This window comes from Labeo rohita, unplaced genomic scaffold (genome assembly GCF_022985175.1).
Source record: "Labeo rohita strain BAU-BD-2019 unplaced genomic scaffold, IGBB_LRoh.1.0 scaffold_78, whole genome shotgun sequence".
Lineage (NCBI taxonomy): Eukaryota > Metazoa > Chordata > Actinopteri > Cypriniformes > Cyprinidae > Labeo > Labeo rohita.
The window spans coordinates 431,653-459,631 of record NW_026129722.1 but is presented as its reverse complement, the minus strand read 5'-3'; the positions used below and the strand labels follow the sequence as shown (position 1 = coordinate 459,631).

The 27,979-nt window shown below is 33.3% G+C and overlaps 1 protein-coding gene across 2 annotated transcripts; it reads right to left on the bottom strand.

Moving 5' to 3' along the window:
• Positions 1 to 1,209: 1,209 nt before the first annotated feature.
• Positions 1,210 to 27,979, bottom strand: LOC127161925 (serine/threonine-protein kinase DCLK2-like). 2 transcript variants are annotated; one of them, XM_051104683.1, is made up of 16 exons: positions 27,098 to 27,978; positions 19,739 to 20,100; positions 14,557 to 14,689; positions 14,388 to 14,474; positions 9,662 to 9,744; positions 9,502 to 9,577; positions 9,026 to 9,128; positions 8,891 to 8,948; positions 7,659 to 7,778; positions 7,435 to 7,581; positions 7,220 to 7,353; positions 3,970 to 4,144; positions 3,568 to 3,648; positions 2,981 to 3,073; positions 2,869 to 2,884; positions 1,210 to 2,249 (listed from the first exon to the last, which is right to left on the bottom strand). In XM_051104683.1, the coding sequence occupies exons 1-16, from the start codon at positions 27,510 to 27,512 to the stop codon at positions 2,233 to 2,235; spliced, it is 2,100 nt and encodes a 699-aa protein (XP_050960640.1). In that variant the 5' UTR covers positions 27,513 to 27,978; the 3' UTR covers positions 1,210 to 2,232. The 2 variants fall into 2 exon arrangements, with proteins under 2 accessions (XP_050960640.1, XP_050960641.1); XM_051104684.1 differs by lacking the exon at positions 14,388 to 14,474 and having other exon boundaries at positions 27,098 to 27,979.

Here is a 27,979-nt window from a genome sequence, read left to right as displayed (position 1 = left end):
CTAGAGCAATAACAAGTTTGTGTTGGTTGAATATAGGCTATTTAATAGCTTTTACAGTTCAAGATAAAACTGTTATTCAATGTATGTAAAAAGATGTAATTAAATTAAATCTAAAATATTTCAAATTCATATTGAATGCATTATTTAATTTTTATACCATTAATATTTCTTATTTAATTTGTAGTGAACTATATATTTAAATAATTCACCCTTATAGGCTGTTTGTGTCTGTGCTTATTTGTTTATTTTAACGACTTTCTGCACTTGCTATATACACTTAAGTGCAGTAAAAATACTCAGATTTGTCGTGCCAGTAATTTTACAATAAATCGAAAAGCAAGACTTGAAAAACTATGGGAGTTGAAATGGCAGCTCCAGCCAATCCTCTACTGCCATCTTCTGGTTATACTTCTGGTAATTTCATGTCATTTTCATCTTAAAAAGTCATTATTTTCCATGAATTTTTTTTTCTTGTCATCTTTTACCCATTAGAACGTTATTATTACAGCTTAGTAATAATAAAGGCTTCAAAATATTACAAAAATGTAAAAATGTGTTCATGACTATGAAGGCAAGTTAATGATCATCAAGGATACTTTTAAGAAGTCTTGAAGAGGAGCATCTCTAGCTTGTTAACGTTAGCCTAAACAGTTATTACAGTGTTTAGCTGTCTGCGTTTATGTCTATGTACTCTCCTGGGATTACCAGGCTCAGAATTTAAATTATACATTGTTAAATAATATGAAACTGAATGTTCATGTTGCAATTATTATTTTTCTCATTTTCTGATAAGAACGAGACAGGAGAGTAGTCTTGAGTCTCCTGTATGTACAAATCTACCCTATAATGATAAAAATCCACCTAGTGGTTTTTAATTAATCTGTAAAAATAATATCCCCTTTCGCTAGTTAGCAAGTTTAGCAGCTAAATGTGGCTAAAGTAAACAGGCTCGTCTCTCCACAGAGAGAAGAGAGGGGCGGGGCGAGCAGAGCTCATTTGCATTTAAAGCAGCCTTGACCAGAATGAAATGATTTTTGCAGAGCTGATTTTGGCAAGGTAAAAAGGGTGTTGTTTTACACAACCATTGAGAAAATTTAAATTAAAGTATATTACCAAAAAGTGGATTCACACAATTCGTGACATTATCAACACTCGGTTTCTTTTTAGCCACCATTCACCTGCAATAAAACACACAGACTCGCGTTCATCTCTGGGTTCATCAGCTACTCATGATGTATTGTTGCAATACAAAACAAAACATGAAATAAATCCATAATTAGAATAATTACGAGGAGCTTTAGGCCCCGAACAGCCACCGTACAAAAGTTAATACCGTTGATACCACAAGCGACCGTTCAGATCAAATGAAATTAACAGTTCTTCTAAAAACGGAGGCATTTCATGGAGATAAACACACACACATACACTCGTCCTCATTCAGTAAAGGCTGAAGTTTTGGTGTAAAGCAAAGTCATAACACTACATCAGGCTCGTAACACATTTGGTCACACAAATCAGACATAAAGAAACATCCAACAACACAATTCAAACGTCCCGTTTCCATTCAGTTCCAAACGGTCGCGCTCTCAAAGGCGTTCAGGTAAGACGCAAATGTCTGAAATGAGACTCTAATGATGCATCTGATCAGACACTAACATCGACACATATGTACAGAGAATAAGAGAGAGAGAAATGGGCAGCTTGGACACAGTGCAGTAAAAGTCGAGGTCGCTGGTTTAGTTGAAGCCCTGTGTACAAACACAGACCAGAACTGGAGAAAGTGAACGTGTTTACATGCACTCAAATAAGTGAGTATTGGACTAAAAAGCCTTTATGTATACACCTCAATCGATCCAAATTAAATTGCGATCATACTGATGGGAAATTAATTGAATTTGTGAACTGAATTGCACAGTTTTGGCTTGATATAAACAACTTTCAGAATCTGAAATCAGACAAAGTTGAGTGCATGTAAACACTGCTTTGATGCTTGGCGGTTGCTATGCAGTTGCTAAGGTGTTCTGAGTATCTATGGGATGTGCTAGAGGTTTCAGCATGTAGCTAACAGTAAAATATGAAGACTAGATGATATTGATGGTTGACTTTGCAAACGCCACTAATAACAGAATGGATGTTGCAGAGAGAAGGTCTGGTCTGGTCTGGTCTGGTCTCGAGGTTTGTGGTGGTGATCAGGGTTTCTCTTCTTCTGTGCCTCCGGAGAGATTCGTTGAACTACTGCCAGCTGTCATCTACAAACACGGTCAGAAACAATCACTTTAGATGTTACAGTAAACATTTGTGACCCTGGAGCACAAAACCAGTCATAAGGATCTTTTTTTTTTAAATTGAGATTTATAGATTATCTGGTAGATCATATAGAGCGTCATAAATAAGCTTTCCATTGATGGATGTGTGATTTGTTAGGATAGGACAATATTTGGCCAAGATACAACTATTTGGGATGTGAGAGTACAAACAATCAAAATACTGATAAAATCGCCTTTAAAGTTGTCCAAATTAACTTCTTAGCGATGCATATTACTAATCAAAAATTAGGTTTTGATATATTTACAGTAGGAAATTTACAAGATATCTTCATAGATCATGATGTTTTACTCAATATTCTAATGATTTTTGGCATAAAAAAAAAATCAATAATTTTGACCCATACAGTGTATTTTTGGCTATTACTACAAATATACCCGTGATACTTATGACTGGTTTTGTGGTCCAGGGTCACATTTACTGAGAGAAAGTTCAAAAGAACAGCTTTTATTTGACATAGGAATGTTTTGTCTTTACTGTTACTTTTGATCAATTTAATGCTACATAAAAGTAATTTGTTTTGTATATATGTGAGGTTGTTACCATGGAGATGATCCACCTGTAACAGAGGAAACGAGACACAATGTATCAGCTGAAGGTAATTATGGAATGTAGTGTGTGTGTGTGTGTGTGTGTGTGTGTGTGTTTGTGTCACCTCAGCCTCTGCTGCTGTGCTGTTGTTTGTGTTTTCTGATTCAACAGCGTCTTCCATCTCACACGCCATGTTGGTGTCCATCACAGCGTCGTCCTGCTCACACACAACAACATTTACATGACGGTAAGATTTTCTGAAACAAGTCTGTTTTGCTCAGCAAGGATGCAAGTATTTGATCAAAAACACAGTAAAAATTTTGAAATATTATTAGAATTCAAAACAGCTGTTTTCTAAATGAATATCTGTTAAACTGTAATTTATTTCTGTGATTTTTTCAGCATCATTGCTCCAGTCTGCAGTGTCACATGATCCTTCAGAAATCATTCTGATATGCTGATTTGCTGCTCAACAAACATTTCTGATTATTATCAATGTTAAAAATAATAAACAATATTTTTTTAGGATTCACTGATTAATAGGAAGTCCAAACGAACAACATTTATTTGAGATAGAAATGTTTTTTAACATTAAATGTCTTTACTGGCACTTTCAATCAATTTAATGCACCCTTAATAAATAAATGTATCTTTCAGAAAATGACATGCTGTGCACAGAATGTGAGTATTGTTTTGTGTGCGTGTCCTCACCTGCACCCACGGGTGTTCCAGCACCTCGTCAGCCGTGTAACGAGCACCAACATTCACTTGCAACATCTTACCAATTAAATCCTGCAAAACACATCAGTATCTTTTGAAGCACGTTTTTGCCATGGAACAAAAGAAGAAAACAAGTAACAACTGTGACCTTTTTTCTCAGAATTGCAAGTTTTTAACTATATCTCACTATTGCAAGTTGAAACCATTTTTTTTTTGTTTCAGCTACAAAGAGAAAAAAAAAATAGTAAAGGTAATTGCATAATTTTAACTTCTCAGAATTGCAAGTTTGTTTTTTAATTCCATGGCTCAACAATTCAAAACTTGAAAGTAAAAAGTAAAAGTGCATGCTGAATGGGTGTTTATTTTGTGTTTGTGTGATTGTCGTTTGCTTACCTTAGCAGAGAGGCTGATGTTGTCCCAGTACGGTGAGGGAAACTCTAGTCTGCCCAGTAAGATCTGCTCAAATAGCTCCTCCTGCTGGTTCCTCTCGCTGCGGAACGGAGGAAAGCCGCACAGCAGGATGTAGGTGATCACACCCGCCGCCCAGATGTCCACCTTCAGCCCGTACCTGTAGCATAAACATGCATCACCAAATCAGATCATATCATTTACTTTTACAGACAGAAATATTTGATTTGTACAGATTTATTATAGTTAACTAAAATCCTAAAATAGTACTAACTAAAAATGAAAACTGATTCATACTACTAATAGAAGCTATAGTAGTACCTCAATGATACTAAAATTCTTAAGTATCATTTTTGGCTTGTTTTCCAGTACAACTATCTTAACATTCATAAATCATGATGCATTTACTGGAGAAGCAAAATGACATGAGATCGTAAGTCGAAACTGATAAAAATTAAGTGCATTTTATTCTTAAAAACGATTATTTATTCATAGTTTTATGATGTTAATTTGTCTGGTAAAAAAAATAATAAAATAAAATAAAATAAAAGCTTAATTCAACAGCAAAACCAGATCATTTTTCTGACTCCATTAACAGGAAAATAATCTCAGGGTGAATAAACTCAGGATGACTTTTTAAAAATGAAATTAAACTGAATACATTTACACCAATTGCAACCAATAGCAGCTACTAAACTAGATAGAAAAGTTTGTCAGGACGAACCTTGAAGTTGAGAAAAGCTAAAACAGGAAATTAGAAAAAGTTTTAAAATCTCGAAGTTTTAAGGTTTTTAGTTTGACATAGTTTGAAGTTTAAAGTAGTTTTATAGATAGGCAGATAGATAGATAGCATGTTGTTAGCATGTTACGAGCATGATTAACATGTTACTAGCATGTTGCTAGCATTATTAGCACATTGTTATCATGATTAGCATGTCGTTAGCATGTTTCTAACATGATTAGCATGTTGTTTGCATGTTACTAGCATTGACTACAAGTTACTAGCATGTTGCTAGCACGGTGTCAGCATGATTAGAATGTTGCTAGCATGGTTCTATCATGATTAGAAAGTTACTAGTACGTTGCTAGCATGTTTCTAGCATGATTGACAATTTACTAGCATGTTAGCATGTTTATAACATGATTAACATGTTACTAGCTTGTTGCTAGCATTATTAGCATGTTGTTATCATGATTATCATGTTTCTAGCATGGTTCTATCATGATTAGCAAGTTACTAACATGTTTCTAGCATGATTAGCAATTTACTAGCATGTTAGCATGTTTATAACATGATTAACATGTTACTAGCTTGTTGCTAACATGATTAGCATGTTGCTAACATGTTTCTAGCATGGTTAGTATGTCATTAACATGTTGCTAGCATGGTTCTATCATGATTGGCAAGTTACTAACATGTTCCTAGCATAGTTCTAGCATATTAAGAAGTTACTAGCATGTTTCTAGCCTGATTAGCAATTTACTAGCATGTTAGCATGTTTATAACATGATTAACATGTTACTAGCGTGTTGCTAACATTATTAGCATGTTGCTAGCATGTTTCTAGCATGGTTAGTATGTCGTTAGCATGTTGCTAGTATGTTTATAACATGATTAGCAAGTTTGCAAACATGTTTCTAACATGATTAGCATGTTACTAGCATGTTGCTAGCATGTTTCTAGCATGATTAGAAAGTTGCTAGCATGTTGTTAGCATGTTTATAACATGATTAACATGTTACTAGCTTTTTGCTAACATTATTAGCATGTTGTTATCATGATTATCATGTTTCTAGCATGTTACTGGCATTGATTAGCAAGTTACTAGCATGTTGCTAGCATGGTGTCAGCGTGATTAACATGTTGCTAGCATGGTTCTATCATGATTACCAAGTTACTAACATGTTTCTAGCATGATTAGAAAGTTACTAGTACGTTGCTAGCATGTTTGTAGCATGATTAGCATGTTTATAACATGATTAACATGTTACTAGCTTGTTGTTAACATGATTAGCAAGTTGCTAGCATGTTTCTAATATGATTAGCATGTTACTAGCATGTTGCTAGCATGTTTCTAGCATGATTAGAAAGTTACTAACATGTTGTTATCATGATTATCATGTTTCTAGCATGTTACTGGCATTGATTAACAAGTTACTAGCATGTTGCTAGCATGGTGTCAGCATGATTAACATGTTGCTAGCATGTTTCTATCATGATTAGCAAGTTACTAACATGTTTCTAGCATGATTAGCAATTTACTAGCATGTTAACATGTTTATAACATGATTAACATTTTACTAACTTGTTGTTAACATGATTAGCATGTTGCTAGCATGTTTATAACATGATTGACATGTTACTAGCATGGTGCTAGGATGGTGTTACCATGATTAGCATGTTGTTAGCATGTTTATAACATGATTAGCATGTTACTAGCTTGTTGCTAGCATGATTAGCATGTTGCTAGCATGTTTATAACATGATTAGCATGTTACTAGCATGGTGTTAGGCTGATTAGCAAGCTACTAGCATGATTCTAGTTGCTAGGCATGGCCAGTTGTAGATGGATAGAATGAATTAGTAAATCATGCTGATGTGTTAGTAATTCATGGGAATTAATTGTTCATTCGTGACAACAAATTATTTTTCCCCCACATATCATGTCTGGGACTTTGTAGAAAAGTTTTGTTTTTTTGTTTTTGTCATTTATATGATGAAATTCTGATGCTTGTAATGTAAACCAATGGGTCTTTATAACAGTAGAGCAGATCCTGACATAAAATGATGTAAATATCAGTGTTCACTCTGTATCTCCAATAATATGTGTTAGTAAGATGAGATTGAAATGATCCAAACATGTAATGCAGTGCAATCACATGATTGAGAGATGAACAAATAAACGTTCCTCAAAAGATGTGAGATGTTTTGGAGGCTTGTGAAGATCATTCCTCCACTGAGGAACAGTGAAAGTAAAGCTCCTCAAAAGATCCTGATCATCAGATTTGAGACTAAAAATTATTCATGGAGAATTAAGTAAAGCCAAGCTGCTTCAGTCCAGTAAGTGTTCATCTGCAAATATGATTACAGTTATTCTGATGTTTACTTGGTAAAAATCAGATTTGACGACAAAAAGACACGTGAAGCACCAGCTGAAGATGAACGTTTGCACAATAAAAGACCTGCCTTAGAAATTCAATCAGATATGATGCAGTAGCTGTGTTTCAGTTTTACCCGCTCTCTGCGATAATCTCCGGAGCGACGTAAGTGGGCGTCCCACAGACGGTGTACAGCGGTCCCTCCACCACCGTGGCCAGACCAAAATCACCCAATTTCAGAGACTTGGTGCCGTCCGGATACTCACACACCTGCACGCACACAGATGTGTGTTTCTATATGCTGTACGTGTGTGTATGTGAGCAGTGAGATGCATGTGTGTGTTTGTGTACCAGCAGGTTCTCGGGTTTAATGTCTCGGTGTACGATGTTCATTCTGTGCAGGTATCGCAGTGCTCCGGTCAGGTTGAACAGCATGGCACTGGCGTCACGCTCTGTGTACTTTGTGGAAGAAGTGATGGCGTCGAACAGGTCGCCGCCCTGCCAAAGCACACAACACTGTCACACACTGCTCATACCAGGATTTCTGTGTGTGTGCGTGTGTGCGCTTGACTGACCTTTACCAGCTCCATCACTAAGTACAGCTCAGTGGGCGTGTCCAGCTCCTCTATTAGCATAATGATGCTGGGGTGATGAACCCTGCGCAGTATCGCCACCTCATTGGCTATCAGGTGCTCCTGTTAACACCAATCAACCAATCAGAATCTCAGCTGTGTGCAGTCAATACGCAAAACTGTTTTACTAGTTGACTAGAAACTACTTTTAATTTAAAAAATCATTACTTAAAATAAAATAAATGAAATGCAATAAAATATTAAAAAAAAATAAACTTCATCAGCATTTCTCAGTTTAGTTTGAAATCCTAAAATAACTAAAACAAATAAATTAAAAGTAATTAAAAAAAAAAAACCCGAAAAAATCCTTTTATTTTATCTATTTGACAAAGCAATGTTTTTTTTTTTTATTTAGTTTAAGTTAAAATACTAAAATAATACTAATAAAATTTTAATTCAGCTATTCAAGGCAACATTTTCAGTTTTGCTTAATTAAAAAAAAAAATTAAATAATTAAAACTACTAAATAAAAATTATAAAATATAAACTATACTGACATTAAAAAAATGAATAAAAATGACAAAAACAAAGCTAAGTTAATAACATTTTTAATCAAAGTGAAAACAGAAAATATAAAAATAAAATCTAATAAAAAAAATTAACAAAAATTATAGTTTATACTAAAATACAACTGATTTTATATCACTTTATTCATGTCTGATTTATTCATGAGCTCATGTATATGGTAGTGTATGTCTAATATATGATAACAATATTAGCGCTGGGCAACAATTAATCGTCATTAATCACATCCCTAATAAAAGTTTTTGTGTATATAATATATGTGTGTATTGTGTATATTTATGATGTATATATAAATACACACACATCCATGTATAGACTTAGAAAATATGTTATGTTTATATAATATTAATTATATGAATATAAATATATGCATGTAAATATTTTCAAAATATATGAGTATGTTTATATATACATAATAAATATACACAGTACACACACATATATTAAATAAACAAAAACTTATTTATTTTGGATGCAATTAATCGTGATTAATCATTGGCCAACTAAAAAATAGAACATATACTAAATATTAAGTACATTTTTAAAATAAAGCTGATGAGGTATTTTAATTAGAGTCATTTTATTGTTTAAGAGTAAAATGGTTTTGGTCATGTGGTGACTAAAACACAATAAAGTGTTTGAAAATGTACCTTGCCGCTGCATTTGGCCTTGTCAATGATCTTCAGTGCGTATTCCTGTCCTGTAGACCTGAGACGGGCACGAATCACATAAGATATCAACAATTCACATCTGTGTCTCTTTTGAGTGTGTGTGTGATGAATTACCTCTCCACACATTCTCTGACTACAGCGAAGTTTCCATCGCCGATCACCTTTCCCACTTTATACTTCTCAGTGATGACAGACGACTGAACTTGATTACCGTTCACTGCAGAGAGAGAGAATGTCACAAAATATCAAAACGACAGCCAATCAGAACACACCTGATGTTTAATATGCAATTATGTGTGATTTTGGACCAATAAGAATACACTGTGGGCAGAGCTACTGCAGGCCAGAGCAATATAAAACACTGAATACTGTGGTGATTTCAATTTGTATTCTTAATTTGATTTATTTTTACAAAAGGTCATGTTATTAGACTAGTTTTATGTTCTTTCTTGTGCTGCCACTCATTAGTAACATTTTTTTTTGTTTTAGTTTCAGTTAATGATACCCTGCAGACATAGAAAACAAATAGATTAACAACATCGAGAGAAAGATTATTTTGTCTGAAACGTGTGGGTGACTGTGTGTTTTACCCTCAGGACTGAGTTCTTCCTCGTCGTTGAGGTCTCTGGATGGAGTCGGGGACGGAGATGCTTCATTAACGGACGTCTGAGGAGGACAGATCACGTCAAACACACACAGCATAGGTGTGCACAGACACATACGTGCACACACACACATACACACACTCACCTTCCGGCTGCGCTGAGTTCCGGGGCTGCAGGGCGACTGTGATGACCTCACTGGGGGAGAGTCGCTCCTCGGAGCCTCACTGGCTGGAAAACCATCAGCAGAAATGCTATCAAAACTCATGAGTAACAAGTATTTGTGTGTGTGTGTGTGTGAGAGAGAGAGTATTCGAGTGTGTGTGCATTTTTTCTTTGTATGTGAGTGAGTATTTGAGTGTGTGTGTGTATTTGAGTGTGTGTAAATGAGTAAATGAGTGTGTGTGTGAGTAAATAAGTATTTGAGTGTGTGTGTGTGAGTGAGTATTTGAGCGTGTGCGTGTGAGAGAGTGAGTATTTGAGTGTGTGCGTGTGAGAGAGAGTATTTGAGTGTGGGTGTGTGTGTGTGAGAGAGAGTGAGTGAGTGAGTATTTGAGTGTGTGTGTGTGTGTGAGAGAGTGAGTGAGTGAGTATTTGAGTGTGTGTGTGTGTGTGTCTGTATTTGAGTGTGGGTAAGTAAGTGAGTAAATGAGTGAGTATTTGAGCGTGTGTGTGAGAGAGAGAGAGTGAGTGTGTATTTGTGTGTGTGTGTGTGAGTGAGTGAGTATTTGAGCGTGTGTGTGTGAGAGAGTGAGTATTTGAGTGTGTGTGTGTGAGAGTGAGTAAATGAGTGAGTATTTGAGAGTGTGTGTGTGTGTGTGTGTGAGTATTTCAGTGTGTGTATTTGAGTGTAAGTGAGTAAATGAGTGAGTATTTGAGTGTGTGTGTGTGTGTGTGTGAGTGAATGTGTGAGCGTGTGTGTGTGTGTGTGAGAGAGTAAGTGAGTGAGTATTTGAGTGTGTGTAAGTAAATGAGTGAGTATTTGAGTGTGTGTGTGAGAGAGAGAGAGAGAGAGAGAGAGTGAGTGAGTATTTGAGTGTGGGAGTATTTGAGTGTGAGTAACTAAGTATTTGAGTGTGTGTGTGAGAGAGTGAGTATTTAAGTGTGTGTGTGTCTGTATTTGAGTGTGGGTAAGTGAGTAAATGAGTGAGTATTTGAGCGTGTGTGTGAGACAGTGTGTATTTGAGTGTGTGTGTGTGTGTGAGTGAGTGAGTGTGTGAGCGTGTGTGTGTGAGAGAGACAGAGAGTGAGTATTTGAGTGTGTGTAAATGAGTAAATGAGTGTGTGTGTGAGTAAATAAGTATTTGAGTGTGTGTGTGTGAGTGAGTATTTGAGTGTGTGCGTGTGAGAGAGAGTAAGTGAGTATTTGAGCGTGTGTGTGTGAGAGAGAGTATTTGAGTGTGTGTGAGAGAGAGTGAGGGAGTATTTGAGCGTGTGTGTGTGAGAGTGAGTGAGTATTTGAGTGTGTGTGTGTGTGTCTGTATTTGAGTGTGGGTAAGTAAGTGAGTAAATGAGTGAGTATTTGAGCGTGTGTGTGAGAGAGAGAGAGTGAGTGTGTATTTGTGTGTGTGTGAGTGAGTGAGTATTTGAGCGTGTGTGTGTGAGAGAGTGAGTATTTGAGTGTGTGTGAGAGTGAGTAAATGAGTGAGTATTTGAGAGTGTGTGTGTGTGTGTGTGTGTGAGTATTTCAGTGTGTGTATTTGAGTGTAAGTGAGTAAATGAGTGAGTATTTGAGTGTGTGTGTGTGTGTGTGTGAGTGAATGTGTGAGCGTGTGTGTGTGTGTGAGAGAGAGTAAGTGAGTGAGTATTTGAGTGTGTGTAAGTAAATGAGTGAGTATTTGAGTGTGTGTGTGTGTGTGTGTGTGAGAGAGAGAGAGAGAGAGAGAGAGAGAGAGAGAGAGTGAGTGAGTATTTGAGTGTGGGAGTATTTGAGTGTGAGTAACTAAGTATTTGAGTGTGTGTGTGAGAGAGTGAGTATTTAAGTGTGTGTGTGTCTGTGAGTGTGGGTAAGTGAGTAAATGAGTGAGTATTTGAGCGTGTGTGTGAGACAGTGTGTATTTGAGTGTGTGTGTGTGTGTGTGTGTGTGAGTGAGTGAGTGTGTGTGTGTGAGAGAGAGAGAGTGAGTATTTGAGTGTGTGTATTTGAGTGTGTGTGTGTGTGTGTGTGTGTGAGTAAATGAGTATTTGAGTGTGTGTGAGAGAGTATTTGAGAGTGTGTGTGTGTGTGTGAGTGAGTGAGTGTGTGAGTGTGTGTGTGAGAGAGAGAGTGAGTGAGTATTTGTGAGTGTGTGTGTGTGAGAGTATTTCAGTGTGCGTGTATTTGCGTGTGAGTAAATGAGTGAGTATTTGAGAGTGTGTGTGTGTGTGTGAGTAAATGAGTATTTGAGTGTGTGTGTGAGAGAGTGAGTATTTAAGTGTGTGTGTGTCTGTATTTGAGTGTGGGTAAGTGAGTAAATGAGTGAGTATTTGAGCGTGTGTGTGAGACAGTGTGTATTTGAGTGTGTGTGTGTGTGTGTGAGTGAGTGAGTGTGTGTGTGTGAGAGAGAGAGTGAATATTTGAGTGTGTGTATTTGAGTGTGTGTGTGTGTGTGTGTGTGTGAGTAAATGAGTATTTGAGTGTGTGTGAGAGAGTATTTGAGAGTGTGTGTGTGTGAGTGAGTGAGTGTGTGAGTGTGTGTGTGAGAGAGAGAGAGTGAGTGAGTATTTGAGAGTGTGTGTGTATTTGCGTGTGAGTAAATGAGTGAGTATTTGAGAGTGTGTGTGTGTGTGTGAGTAAATGAGTATTTGAGTGTGTGTGAGAGAGTATTTGAGAGTGTGTGTGTGTGAGTGAGTGTGTGAGTGTGTGTGTGAGAGAGAGAGAGTGAGTGAGTATTTAAGAGTGTGTGTGTGTGAGAGTGAGTATTTCAGTGTGCGTGTATTTGAGTGTGAGTAAATGAGTGAGTATTTGAGAGTGTGTGTGTGTGAGTGAGTGAATGTGTGAGCGTGTGTGTGTGTGAGAGTAAGTGAGTGAGTGTTTGAGTGTAAGTAAATGAGTGAGTATTTGAGTGTGTGTGTGTGTGTGTGTGTGTGTGTGAGTGAATGTGCACCTGGTATTCATCACGTTATGAGGACCAAATGTCCCCACAAGGATAGTAATACCAGTAAATTTTGACCTTGTGGGGACATTTGTGAGGTCCCCATGAGGAAACAGGCTTATAAATCATGCAGAATGAGTTTTTTGAGAAAGTAAAAGTGTGCACAGTCTCCTGTGAGGGCTAGGTTTAGGTGCAGGGTAGGTGTAGGGCGATAGAAAATAGGGTTTGTACAGTATAAAAACCATTACGCCTATGGAATGTCCCCATAAAACATGTAAACCCAACATGTGTGTGAGCGTGTGTGTGTGTGTGTGAGAGAGTAAGTGAGTGAGTATTTGAGTGTGTGTAAGTAAATGAGTGAGTATTTGAGTGTGTGTGTGTGTGTGTGTGTGTGTGAGAGAGAGAGAGAGAGAGTGAGTGAGTATTTGAGTGTGGGAGTATTTGAGTGTGAGTAACTAAGTATTTGAGTGTGTGTGTGAGAGAGTGAGTATTTAAGTGTGTGTGTGTCTGTATTTGAGTGTATTTGAGTAAGTGTGAGTATTTGAGCGTGTGTGTGAAATGAGTGAGTATTTGAGTGTGTGTGTGAGAGAGAGTGAGTATTTGAGTGTGTGTATTTGTGTGTGTGTGTGTGTGTGTGTGTGAGTGTGTGTGTGAGAGAGTATTTGAGTGAGTGAGTATTTGAGAGTGTGTGTTTGTGTGTGTGTGTGTGAGTGAAATTTGAGTATTTGTGTGTGTGTGAGTATTTGAGTGTGTGTGAGAGAGTATTTGAGAGTGTGTGTGTGAGTGAGTGAGTGTGTGTGTGAGAGAGAGAGAGTGAGTGAGTATTTAAGAGTGTGTGTGTGAGAGTATTTCAGTGTGCGTGTATTTGAGTGTAAGTGAGTAAATGAGTGAGTATTTGAGAGTGTGTGTGTGTGAGTGAGTGAATGTGTGAGCGTGTGTGTGTGTGAGAGTAAGTGAGTGAGTGTTTGTGTGTGTGTGTGTGTGTGTGTGTGTGTGAGAGTGAGTGAGTATTTGAGTGTGGGAGTATTTGAGTGTGAGTAACTAAGTATTTGAGCGTGTGTGTGAGAGAGTGAGTATTTAAGTGTCTGTGTGTCTGTATTTGAGTGTGGGTGAGTAAGTGAGTAAATGAGTGAGTATTTGAGCATGTGTGTGAGACAGTGTGTATTTGAGTGTGTGTGTGTGTGTGAGAGAGTGAGTATTTGAGAGTGTGTGAGCGTGTGTGTATTTGAGTGTGTGTGTGTGTGTGTGTGAGTAAATGAGTATTTGAGTGTGTGTGTGAGAGAGTATTTGAGAGATTGTGTGTGTGTGAGTGAGTGAGTGTGTGTGTGAGAGAGAGAGTGAGTATTTGAGTGTGTGTGTGTGAGTAAATGAGTGAGTATTTGAGTGTCTGTGTGAGAGAGTATTTGAGAGTGTGTGTGTGCGAGTGAGTGAATGTGTGAGCGTGTGTGTGTATTTGAGTGTGTGTGTGTGTGTGTGTGTGTGTGTGTGTGTGTGTGTGAAATAGTGAGAATAGAGAGAAATAGTGAGTGAGTATTTGAGGGTGTGTGTTTGAGTGTAAGTGAGTAAATGAGTATTTAAGTTTGTGTGTGTGAGTATTTGAGTGTGGGTGTGTGTGTTTGAGTGAGTAAGTATTTAAGTATGTGTGTGTGTGAGTAAATGAGTGTGTGTGCATGTGTGTGTGTGAGAGTGAGTATTTGTTTTATTTTGTGTTTGAGTGTGAGTAAATGAGTAAGTATTTAAGATTGTGTGTGTGTGAGTAAACGAGTGAGTATTTGAGTGTGTGTGTGTGTGTGTGTTTACCAGATACGGGTGATTTGGAGCGCGGGACGCCAGAGTTTTTGTGTGCGGTTGTCTTGGGTGGGACTGACGGCCGTGATTTCTTACACTCTGAGACAGACAGACGGATGTGTTGTTAGTCAGATGGGAGCGTGTGAATGCTGTCTGTCTCTCATACACGTGTTCATCTCACCGTTAACGAAGGCGGCTGCTGCAGCCTTCCCTGCGTGTCCGATGGCAGCGTCGTCCTGAGCGTAACGAAACTTCTCCAAACCGCACGCCATGAAAACATCGTCATCACCGAAAAAATCCTGCAGACTCGTCAACTACAGACACACACATACAGAGAGACTCAATTCACTGCGTTGAGTTGACTTTATAGCAAACACTTAAAAAATATATTAAAAATTATACTTAAAAATTTTTGAAATGCATATAATATATTTTTATATAATAATTAATTATTATAGCAACTGGGACATTCCTGAAATAAAAAGAGCACTTATTTTATGTATTTACTTTAAAAATAAACTAAAACTAAATAGAAATATTTTTAAGTATTTTTTAAATATTAAAAAAAAAACTAATAAAAAACAAAATTACTGAATTACTAAAATTACTAAAACTGTAAAATAAAATTAAAACTGAGAACATAAAAACAAAAGCAAAAACTGAAATTTAAGCTAAATAGAAATAAAAAACAAAAACGTTTTAAGTTAAAGTATTAAAATAACTAAATCAAAATAATTACAAGTATTTTTAAAAATATTTTTATATTTTATATTTAAAAAACAAATTGAATTGGTGAAAACGTACGTTTACTAAACTACTAAAATTACTAAAACTTTAAAATAAAATGAAAACTGAAAACATAAAGCTAAAAGCTAATTCAAAAACTGAAATGAAACTAAATTTAAGTTAAATAGAAATGTTTAAAAAACAAAAACTACTGAAAATGACAAAAACATTTAAGTTGAAGTATTTAAGTGACTTAAATCAAATGTGAAAAATATTTTTAAAAATATAAAAAATGAATAAAATTAAAAACATAAAATTACTAAACTACTAAAATCACTAAATCTTTCAAATAAAAATCAAAACCTGAAAAATAATAATAAAAAGTTCATCAAAAAAATAAAATGAAACTATATATTAAAAAAAATACATATTAAAAAAACTACTGAAAGTGACAAAAAAAATTTTAGTTGAAGGAAAAAAATGACTCAGTCAAAGGTTAAATAAAATTAACTAAGTAAAAATAATGTAAAGTATTTTTTTAAATATTTAAAAAATAAATTAAATTGGCAAAAAAATTACTAAACTAATAAAATCATTAAAACTTTAAAATAAAAATGAAAACCTGAATAATAATAATAATAAAAGCTAATTAAAAAACTGAAATGAAGCTAAATTTAAGCTAAATAGAAATATTTAAAAAAACAAAAACTACTCAAAATGACAAAGAAGACATTTAAGTTGAAGTATTAAATGACTAAAATCAAAGGTGAAATAAAATAAACTAAAAAATATTTAAAAGTACTTAAATTGACAAAACAACTAAAAAAATTTATAAAAACTGAAAACTAAAAACTGAAATTAAATTGAAAACTGAAAAAAAAAGTCAAAAGCTAATTCAAAATATGAATATATATATATATTTTATATATAATATATTTTTTTCAATTAATTTTTATTTCAGTTTTAGTTATTTTAGTACATTAAGTTCAACTAAATTGCATTGTAACAGTGACGTGGCATCGTTGCAGAGTGAAGAATTATGGGAAAATGACCAAGGAGCGAATCATGAGTGTAAGCGACGACATTGCGTCGTGGAGTTCAGGTTCCTCATCATCGCTGGTCACATGACAACATAATTACAGCTTTTAGCGTTTGATTGACTGTTGCCGTGAGCGACCGACAGAAAATCACAGATGCGTGTTGTATTTCTGTACAGCAAGATCAGCTTGATTTGTGAATCTGGGTTCTGTCTGAGGGAAGCCCTGTGTGTCTGCAGCGAGAGGCGTTCGGCATACAGATGAAGCTCACGCTCACTGTACTGCTCACACGTTCACTGAGGCCAACGGGGAAACGCAGGTTACCACGGCAACCGGCCCGCAGACACACTCACCAGACTGACGGGAGGAGGCGGAGCCACACACACACACACACACACTCACTATTAGCCCGTCACAGTCAGACAGCAGTGTAATTTACTGTGAGACTCACTGCAGAAACTGCTGCGTCTGATGCCGGTTAACGCTCACGCAGCTAAACCAGCTGCCTGTTTTAGTGTTTCATTTGGATTCTTGTTTTAAAGTTTGTATATTTAAAAATTTTTCTTTTGTTTTAAAATGATTTAATTTTACATTTGTTTTTATTTTAAAATAATTTTGTTTTTAATTTTGCATTATTTAGGTTTTATTTATTTTTTACATTTTACATTTTTAATTGTAAAACTTTTATTTTTTAATATTTATTTTTTGTTTTTTTTTCCACTTATGTTTTGTTTTAAAATTATTTATTTTATTTAGAATTAATTATAAGTAATTAAAAAAAAATACTTTATTTTTTAAGTGATTTATTTTAATTTTATATTTTTGTTTTGTTTTTAAATTACAAATTTTACATTTGGTTTAAAATAATGTTTGTTTTTTTTTTGTTAAAATGTTTTGTTTTATTATAAAATGGTTTAATGTAACATTTTTCTGTTTGTTTTAAAATTATTAATTGAAATTTTACATTTTTTTATATTAAATAATTGGGTTTTTTTTGGTCTTTATTTCAATATTAATTCAATATAATTTGTTTTATTATAAAAAGGGTTATTTTAATTTTATATTATGTTTTTTAATATAAAACATGAAATGAAAATGACCCTTTTTATAATAAAACAAAATTTTACACTTATGTTGTGTTTTTAAATTATTTATTTTATTTCTAATGAATTATAACATAAGCCATTTTTTGAAGTGATTTATTTTAATTTTATATTTTTGTTTTGTTTTTAAATTATACATTTTACATTTGTTTTAAGATTATTTATTTTGATTTTTGTTATGTTTTAAAAAAACAATTTTGTATTTTATTAATTTTTTGTTTTGTTGCATTTTTGTTACATTTTAATATTATTTGTTTTATTATAAAACGGTTAAATATTTTTCAGTATGTTTAAAAATGATTAATTTATATTAAATGATTTTTTTTATTTTTGTCTTTATTTCAGTATTATTTGTTTTATTATAAAAAGTTAATTTAAATTTTTTTAAATGCATTGTTTTATATTAAATAATTCATTTTAAAGTTAATTTTTTTAATTATTTAATTTTTTTAACTTTTTAGTTTTTGTTGTAAATTCATTTTAATTTTGCATTGTCTTGTTTTATTTAGAATTTATTGTCATTCCGCATTATGTTTACTTATTTCAAAAGTATTTTAATTTGACATGTTTCAGTGAATCACAGCATTAATGTAGTCTAGATTTGAGACAGATCCACTCGTGCTGAACGTCTCATTCATTATTCAGCGCGTCTCCGTCCATCAGTCGTCAGTCTCACGCCCGACCGCCCGCATTCTCTATAATCACTTCTGACTCTGTGTGTGAAACAGAAAATGAGATGCTGCTGTTCTGCAGTGATAATGTTCACGCTGCTCTTCTGCATCTGCTCAAAGCATTAATGAGCTCTAAATATGATCAGAAAGCATCAAAGACTTGTGCACTATATTATGTCAGATGATTAATTTCAAAATGCAAGATTTTTTTTAAATATATGTAGAAACTGTTATAAACAACTTCTCTAACTTAATTTCATTAACTATAAATAGTAAATGAAAATGGTAAGTTAAGATGTAAGAAAAAATATAAATTAATGATGGTAATAATGTTTACATTTATTAAATAATTATATCTACACTACCATGTATGTACTTTAAATATTTACCGGTGTCTCTTCTGCTCACCAAGCCTGCTTTTATTTGCTTCAAAATACAGCAAAAGCAGTAAAATTGTGAAATATTTTTACTATTTAAAATCCCTGCTTTCTATTTGAATATATTGTAAAATGTAATTTATTTCTGTGATCAAAGCTGAATTTTCAGCATCATTACTCCAGTCTTCAGTGTCACATGATCCTTCAGAAATCATTATTTATTATTATTATTATTATTATTAATGATATACATATAAATAAAATTAAATTAAATATAAATTTAATAATATTAGAATGATTTCTGAAGGATCATGTGACACTGAAGACTGGAGTAATGATGCTAAAAATCAGCTTTGAAATCACAGGATAAAATTTAATTTTAAAATATATTTAAATAGAAAGCAGTTGTTTTAAATAGTAAAAATATTTTAAAATGTTACTGTTTTTGCTGTACTTCAAATCAAATAAATGCAGGCTTTAGAGATTTAAAAAAAAAACATTAAAAATCCTAAAATTTTTAACTTTTTATGGGTAGTGACTTTTAATACTTGTTTAAATTGTACCATTTTTTTATATATAAAATAAATATATGAAATTTAATTTGTTATTCACCTAAATGTTAATATTTATATAAATTTATTCATAAAAAATATGAATAAAAATATATAAATAAATATATAAATATATTAAAATGTGAAACTTATAAATATATATTTAATATTTGTTTACATATTAAAATTTAAAATATATTAAAATGAATATTATAAAATTTATAAAATTTAATGTGTTTACCTAAATCTTCATAAAATTTAAATAACATTTCCAGATTTTTAAACATATTTAATATTTGTTTATATTTAAAATTTGCAATCTATAAAGTAATAATATCTAAAATTTAATTAGCTTTTTCAGTCGCTTTTTCATTTTTAAAAAATGTCTCTATTTTTGTTTTCCGCAGAAGAAAGAAAATGATGAAAACATTATTATTATTATTATTTTTGGGCAAAATAATTGTTATTGTTAATTAAAACTATTCCAAATAGTTTTCAGTAATTCAAATAAAATAAACCTACAAATATTAGATGGAAAAGCTGAAATAAAACTAGAAATGAAATAGGAAAATTTAAAAAGCACTAAATTACGAAAACTACAACTGAAATAAATTAGACCTATATATAAAAAAACTACTTTTAAAAGGAAACTGACTATTTAAAATAAAATCTAATTTAAAACAACAATAAATAGTGTACTAGTATAAAAATAGTGCTAAAACACCACTCTGCTATTGATTCTAAATCTCTTCAGGAAATGCAAACACTCCCAAAGTAATCAATGAACAGGCTGTATTACTAATAGACGACTATTGATCAGCCTGATTAACAAATTGACGTGTGGCTGTTTTGAGAGGATCAGCATCATTGAACCGCCCTGACTGATTAACAGTCGCACCTGTTTGCCGTCCAGCGTGTAGAGTCTCTTCACCACGCCGGAGTCCAGTTTGATGGCCTCGGTGATGTCGGCGAGCACCTGATCGAACGAGTGCGCCGTCTTCTTATTGAGCAGGATCCTCACGGCCTTCCTGGGCTTGACGCCGCTCCGGATCACCGTCACCAGTTTGGGCTTGATGAAGTCCTTCGTCTCCCTCGATTCTCCGGCCGCGCGCTGAGGCCCCGGACGCACGGCTCCGCCCACCGGCGCCGGCCCCGCGATCAGCCCCGCCCCCGCCAGCCGCGAGCCCCAGTTGGGGTTGACGTTCTTGGTGTAGTCCACCTTCCTGTAGGGCTCATTGGAGGCGCAGACGTAACTCTCACCTGCGGCAGGAACACGACGGGTTAGTGGAGATTCACAAACACTTCATCAGACTGAGCTCAAATAGTCACTGTAAGAATTTAAGTTAATATTTCAGTAATTCAACAACACATTCTCATGTGTACACTTCTCTGATGCTGGTTAATAGTCACATATCATGCAGGTTAACAAATAGAATATTTAAGCTTTTTAGTATTTTATTTTTATTTATTTATTTTTTTTTTTTAAATGGCATTTTCATGTTTTATTTTAAAAGTATTTATTTTCATTTTGCTTCAAAATTTTTTCACATTTTTTAATGTAATTATTTGTTTAAATTAAACGTTTTTGTTTTGTTTCAAAATTATTTAATTTAATATTTTTCTTTGGTTTAACATTTTTTTTTATTTTAACATTATTTTTATTGTAAAGTCTTTTTTTTAATTTTACATTTTTGTTTTAATTTTAAATTATTTATTTTAATTTCACATTTTCATATGTTTTATTTAGAAAGTATTAATTTAAATTACATTCCATTTTTTTTTCCACATTATCTAACAAAATGTAAACAAAAAATGAGAAACATTGCCTTGGCAACTAACAGGTACAATAATTTTAAGTACTAAAATGACTAAAACTAAAACTTAAATAAAAATGATAGCTGAAGAGAATTTTTTTGAGGTTTTATTTTTAAATTTTAATTAGAAATTTTGTTTTCATTTTAATTTTACCTTTAATTAATTTTACATGCTTTAATTGTAAAATTATAACTGTTTTTAATTATTATTATTATTATTATTTTCATTTTAAATTATTTTAATTTTACTTTTTTTATTTCTGAAATTATTTTAGTTTGATTTACAAAACTTAAAAGACAATCAGAATTGAATCAAACTAAAATGACTTAAACTGAAATAAAATTTGTAAAATTATTTTTGTTTTATTTTAGAATAATTTAACTAAATTGAATTAAATTATTATTATTTTTTAATTATTTAAAATGTAAACAAAATATCAGAAATGGTGCCTTGGCAACTAACAGAAATAAGTTTAAGTACTAAAATTACTAAAATTAACAAAAAAACAGAACTTTTGTTTTATTTTTAAATTACGTTTTAATTTGACTTTTTTGTTTTCATTTTAAATTATTTTAATTGTAATTAATTTCACATGTTTTGATTTTAAAATAATTTATTTTTTCACATTTTTATATTATTTAACTTTAAAAAATGTAACAAAAATTAAAAATGTTTCTAACTGAAATAGGTTTAAGTACTAAAATTACTATAATTGAAATAAAAATAAATTCAAGCTATATAGAAGTTTTTGTTTTTAATTTAATTTAATTAATTTTAACGGTTTTAATTAGACGTTTTTCACTTTAAATTATTTGAATTTTACATTAAATTATTTCAATTTTACACTTTTTATTTTTAAAATTATTTATTTTAGTTTAATTTACAAAAAAGACAATCATAAAAGTTTCATTTCCAACTAACTGAAATAGGTTTAAGTTGAAGTACTAAAATGACTTAAACTGAAATAAAAATGAATTAAAGAATGTTTTATTTTAAAATTATTTTTGTTTTCTAAATTATTTAACTAAATTAGTATTTTTTATTTTAATTATTTAAATTGGCAAACAGAAACAGGGTTAAGTAGTAAAACTACTGAAACTAAAACTGTAATAAAAATGAAGTAAAGCTAAAGTAAAGCTAAGCAAAGTAAAGTAGTTTTATTTTTAAATGATGTTTTAATTTGACATTTTTGTCTTTATTTTTTTATTATTTATTTTAATACATAAACATTATTTAACTTTAAAAATTTAACAAAAAGCTTAAGCTAAAGCTATATAGATTTTTTTGTTTTTAATTTTAATTTTAACTGTTTTAATTAGACATTTTTTACTTCAAATGATTTAAATTTTACAATAAATTATTGAAATTTTACACTTTTTATTTCTATTTTATATATAAAGACTATCAGAAATGTTTCCTTATCAACAACCTGAAATAGATTAATGACATAAAAACGAATTAAAAATGAATTACGCAGTTTTGGAAACCCTGAGAATCATTTAAAGTCATAAGTGTTTAATGGTTGCTAAGATGTTCTGTGTGGTTGCTAAGTTTGCAAAAAAGTTGGACCGGCGTCAAAAGCGTCTGCATCCATACGGATCAGCTGGAGCTCATCATCTCTGAAGCGAGTCTTAAGTGAAGATGCTGATGCAGTGATTGATCGTCTGCCGTCAGCAGGTTCATTCACTTGGACTGACCCCAGTCACCATAGTAACGCGACCCCGGGGTCAGAGCGGCACCAGTGTGTGGCAGGTGTGAGCGTGTGCATCTGCGTTTGGCTTTTAATACCGTAATCCAGCGGCTCACACGTAAACTCATCTCAGCGTCTGATTTCTCATCATCCAAAAATAAACTGGAGCAGCTGAACGTGTTTCTGCTGATTCACGGACGCACCTGTCACACATCTGGAACGCTCAAGATCACGTGAGGCTCCTTAAGGTCAAACACTCCAGATGTTTGAGTCAAATATGTGGTGTAAGACAGCGTGACGCTCCTGCACGTGTCGCGCCTTCACCTACAGTACACTGTGTTTAATGGAGTTTCTTCTGCATTTCTTTGATCAAATTTCTATTATATTCAAACTCATTCAAACTAACTTTTTAATCATGCTAACAACATACTAGTGACTTGGTAATCATGTTAGAATCATGCTAATAATGTGCTAGTAACTTGCAAATCATGCTAACAACATGCTTATCATGCTAGAAACATGCTAGCAACATGTTAGTCACTTGCTAATAGAAACATGCTAGCAATATGCTAATCATGTTAGAATCATGCTAATAATGCGCTAGTAACTTGCAAATAATGCTAACAACATGCTATTAACATGCTAATCATGTTAGAAACATGTTAATCATGTTAGAATTGTGGTAGCAACATGCTAGTAACTTGCTAATTGTGCTAGTAGCATGGTACACATGCTAACAACATGCTAGTAACATGCTAATCATGCTAGCAGCATGCTAGTAACATGCTAATCATGCTAGCAGCATGCTAGTAACTTGCTAATCATGTTAGAATCATGCTAGCAACATATTAGTAACTTGCTAATCATGCTAACAACATGCTAGTAACATACAAATCATGTTAGAAACATGTTAATCATGTTAGAATTGTGGTAGCAACATGCTAGTAACTTGCTAATCATGCTAGCAGAATGCTAATAACTTGTTAATCATGTTAGAATCATGCTAGCAACATGTTAGTAACTTGCTAATCATGCTAACAACATGCTAGTAACATACAAGTCATGCTAGAAACATGTTAATCATGCTAGAATTGTGGTAGCAACATGCTAATAACTTGCTAAACATGCTAACAACATGCTAATCATGCTAGAAACACGCTAGAAACATGCTAGCAACATGCAAATCCTGCTAGCAACGTGTTAATCATGTTAGAATTGCGGTAGCAACATACTAGTAATTTGTTAATCATGCTAGTATCATGCTAAACATGCTAACAACATGCTGGTAACTTGCTAATCAGGCTAGAAGCATGCTAATCATGCTAGCAACATGCTGGTAAAATGTTAAACATGCTATCAAAATGCTAGTAACATGTTAATCACGTCATAATCAGGCTAGTAACATGCTAATCCTGCTAGCAACATGCTTCCTGCTAGCAGCATAGCTTGCTTATAATCCTAGAACCATGCTAGCAACATGCTAGTAACTTGTTAATCATTATAACAACATGCTAGTTAAATGTAATTCATGTTAGTAACATGCTAACAACATGCTGTCTATCTGTCTATCTACCTGAGACTGTATTGCTTTCAAAACATTCAAACTTTAACCTTTTAAAACTGCTTTAAACTTCAAACTTTTTCAGACTGAAAACCATCAAACTTAATACTTTCAAAAACGTCTTAAACACTTTACAATTTTTTTAACTTTTCAAACTTTCTGTTCCGGCGTTCTCAAGCCAGCTTAAAGTTTGTCTTGACAAACTTTTTACCTAGATGTAATTTTAAACAGCTGTTTTCTGTGTGAATATCTGTTAAAATGAAATTTATTTCTGTGATCAAATCTGAATTTTCAGCATCATTACTCCAGTCTTCAGTGTCACATGATCCTTCAGAAATCATTCGAATATACTGATTTCTCAGCAAACATTTGTGCTGCTTGTTACAATTAAAAGTCGTCCAGTAGGGACATACAGAGGGTTTTCTGCTTCAGATTGTCCTGACCTGACCACAGATGTGACTGATCTCTCAAACACACGTCTGTCAGATGTCCTGCAGGAACTGCTGGTAAGAGCACATGAGCTCAAACGCTTGATGCTATTGATCGTGTGCCGCTGTAATGGATGTGGACTCGTATTCAGAGCTAACGACTGATCAATCAGAGCGACTGCAGAACTGTGTGCGTGTGTGTGTGTGTGTGGTTCACCAATGAATCATTCAGCAGATCATCTGAAGTGACTGAGCGTTCACAATCTGAGCTTAAATCATTCAGACTCGCTCAAACGATTAACACAAGTGTTCATGAAAACACGAGCAGCTCACATTTCACCGCACTCACCAAAAAAGCATGGAAGTTGATTTTTATGCATGTATTTTTCACTAAATTCTCATTTTTGCAATGCAAAATAAATTATATTGTGTTTTGCATAAACGTAATTCCTGTATGTAGTCAATTTTTATGCACCGTCACAAATTCCATGACTATTTTCTGCAAAGTCATCATTGCACGTTATTGCAATGCATTTGGACATTTTTGAGGGTTTTTTCTTTGTAATGTAGCATTTGTTCATTTACAGTAATGATAATGATATATTTGTCCATTGCAGTGATTATAATTGGAGGTAAATGTGCTTAATTGTCATAATGGGACAAACTGTATTTAAGGTAAGAATATTATTATTATTATTATTATTATTATTATTTTATTTATTTATTTTTTTGTGGCAATGTTGGCTAATGTTGTTACATGCCATGCAGGCAAATAAAATATTTCATTTTATTTAGTAAGTGTTTTGATGGAAGTAATTAATTATTATTATTTATTTTTACATTTTTATGTTTTTGTTTTAAAATTATTTATATAAATGTTATATATGTTTTATATATTTTAAAAATATTAATTACGATTTTATATTTTTATGTTTTATTTTAAAATTATTTATTTTCTTTTTTTATTTCAAAACAATATATTTTTGTATTTTTTATGTATTTTAAAAATATTATAATTTTACACTTTTATGTTTTGTTTTAAAATTATTTACTTTATTTCACATTTTTAATTTAAAAATATTTGTTTTAATTTTACATTTTTGTTTTAAACTAATTTATTTAAAAAAAATTGTTTTTTATTTATTTTAAAAATATTTATTACAAGTTCACATTTTTATGTTTTGTTTTAAAATGTATTTTATTTTTATTGTTTTCTCATTTCACATAAAACAGAAACATGACCCCAACACGTTCTCCTCCAGATTCAGTGCGCTGCTGAAATTCATTTTTAGATGATAACTGGTCATTAGTTGGGTCAAACTGGTCATTATTAAGCTGGTGAGCAATAAATCAGCCTCGTATTGCAGTCCAGTGACTCATGAGTACTTATTGTCTCTTATAATAAATTGCTTTTGATGGGTTGGGATGAAAGTATTTGCTTAATGACTAAATGTAAATGTTCCAGCTGGTTCTACTTGATTTTCCAGCAGCTATATATATATATATATATATTGCATACACTGCTACTGAAAAGTTTGGGATCAGTAAGACTTGTAATGTTTTTTAAAGAAGTCTCTTATGCTCATCAAGGCTGCATTTATTTGATCAAAACTACAGAAAAAATACTAATATTGCAAAATGTTATTACAATATAAAATAATGGTGTTTATTTTGATATACTTTCAAATATATTTTATTCCTGTGATGCAAAGCTGAATTACTTCAGTCTACAGTGTCACATGATCCTTCAGAAATCATTTTAATATGCTGATTTATTATTAGATTTATCAATGTTGTGCTGCCAAATCTTTTTTTGGAACCTGTGATTTTTTTTTCAGGATTCTTTGATGAAAAACAAGTTTAAAAATAGCAGCAATATTTACTAACAATATAAAAATCTATGCTATTTTTTTTTTAAAGGAAGAATAAAATTGTACTGACCCCAAACTTTTGAACAGTGGTGTATATTGTTAGAAAACATTTCTATTTTAAATAAAAATTGTTCTTTTTAACCAAGAATCCTGAAAAAAAGTATCAGAGGTTCTAAAAAAATATTTGTCAGCACATCTGTTTTAACACTGATAATTCTAATAATAAATCAGCACATTAGAATGATTTCTGAAGGATCATGTGACACTTTAGAGTGGAGTAACAGCTGATGAAAATTCAGCTTTGCATCACAGGAATAAATTCTATTTTAAAGTATATTAAAATAAAAACCATTATTTTATATTGTAATAACATTTTGCAATATTACTGTTTTTTTCTGTATTTTTGATCAAATAAATGCAGCCTTGGTGAGCATAAGAGACTTCTCTAAAAAAACCATTGGTCTATATATATATATATATATATATATATATATATATATATATATATATATGTACAGTATATATATATATATATATATATATATAACATATATTATAATATATAATAATATAAACAAATATGTTGTTTATTCTACAAACATAAAATCATTTTATAATGTAATATTTATATTATATATAATGTAACATTAATGTTACATTTAATTTTTTTTAATAATTTGCCTATATTAAATCATAATAAATCCTAATAATAAGATGTTAACGTCATATATGAATAGGTATAATAATAAAATATTTCACTGTGTAATATAGTAACATGTATGTGACAAATGAGAAGCCTTGAACCTGCAACCTTTCGCTTTTCTCTAAAGGGTCGTAATTCCCGCTATGACCCGTCGTGCCCTACACGCCGATATTTCCGTGCATGTCTGACCTTCCACGAGATCCTCGAGGCTCGTGATCTTCTTGGCGCCGTCCACGCTGTAGATGTTGCGCACACCTTGCGGCAGGTGCAGGTTGTCGGCGAGCGCGCGCGTCAGCTCGGCCAGCAGCGCGTCCAGAGACCTGAAGCGGTCGTTGGACACGGCGTACACCAGACCCTTGAAATAGCGGTCGCCGTTCCGGTAGAACCGAACCTTCTTAGCTCGCTTCTCGGAGCTGAGCGCCTGGAGCGTGCGCGTCCGGTAAAAGCTACAATTGGCGCTGTGCGCGGGGCTCGGTACCAGACTGCTCGCCCTGGAGCCCTGCTGGGAGCCCGAGCCGCCCGAACCCGCCGCCGTGCGCTTGGAGCGACGCGCCTTGTCCCGCTCGTCAAAGTGCTCGAGCTCGATGCTTCTGCTGAGAGACATTTTCCTTCCCGTTTTCCGACTTCGCAAACGTTCTTTCTTGTGTCTTTCTTTTATTTGCTCGCTAAAGTCCGCTATAGGGTTGGTCACGCCGCTCTCCCCGCTGCGCGTTTACCGGGCGCTCCAACAGCATCATTTACATCAACACAAAAGCAGCTGCGCCCGGCGTTTATTCCGCGAGGCTCGTCGCGTCAAAAAACGCTCGAACCGGTGCTGGGAAATATTCCAGATGATTCGGTTGAGGAATAAATGACCGCGTCACTCAGTCCGGGCGCCAGCTGTTGTCTGCGTGCAACAAAAAACCTGGATGCACTGGAAAATCCTGGTCAGACGCGTAATTCCATTGAGGCTTCGGTGTTCAAAAAAAATCCCGATCCGCCCTTAAACGAGTGCGGCGTGTGCGGTTTTTAGGCGCGCGCCGCGCTGTAACCGGGCAGCATGGCCGTAGACGGGAGCGCGCAGCCTCACGG

Excerpts from the sequence above, each read along its gene's own strand:
- LOC127161925 (XM_051104683.1), bottom strand. The coding sequence starts at position 27,512 with ATGTCTCTCAGCAGAAGCATCGAGCTCGAGCACTTTGACGAGCGGGAC. Across the intron at positions 9,745-14,387 it reads CTCCAAATCACCCGTATCTG|CCAGTGAGGCTCCGAGGAGC; the intron begins GTAAACACACAC and ends ATGGTTTTCCAG. Across the intron at positions 8,949-9,025 it reads GTCAGAGAATGTGTGGAGAG|GTCTACAGGACAGGAATACG; the intron begins GTAATTCATCAC and ends TGCCCGTCTCAG.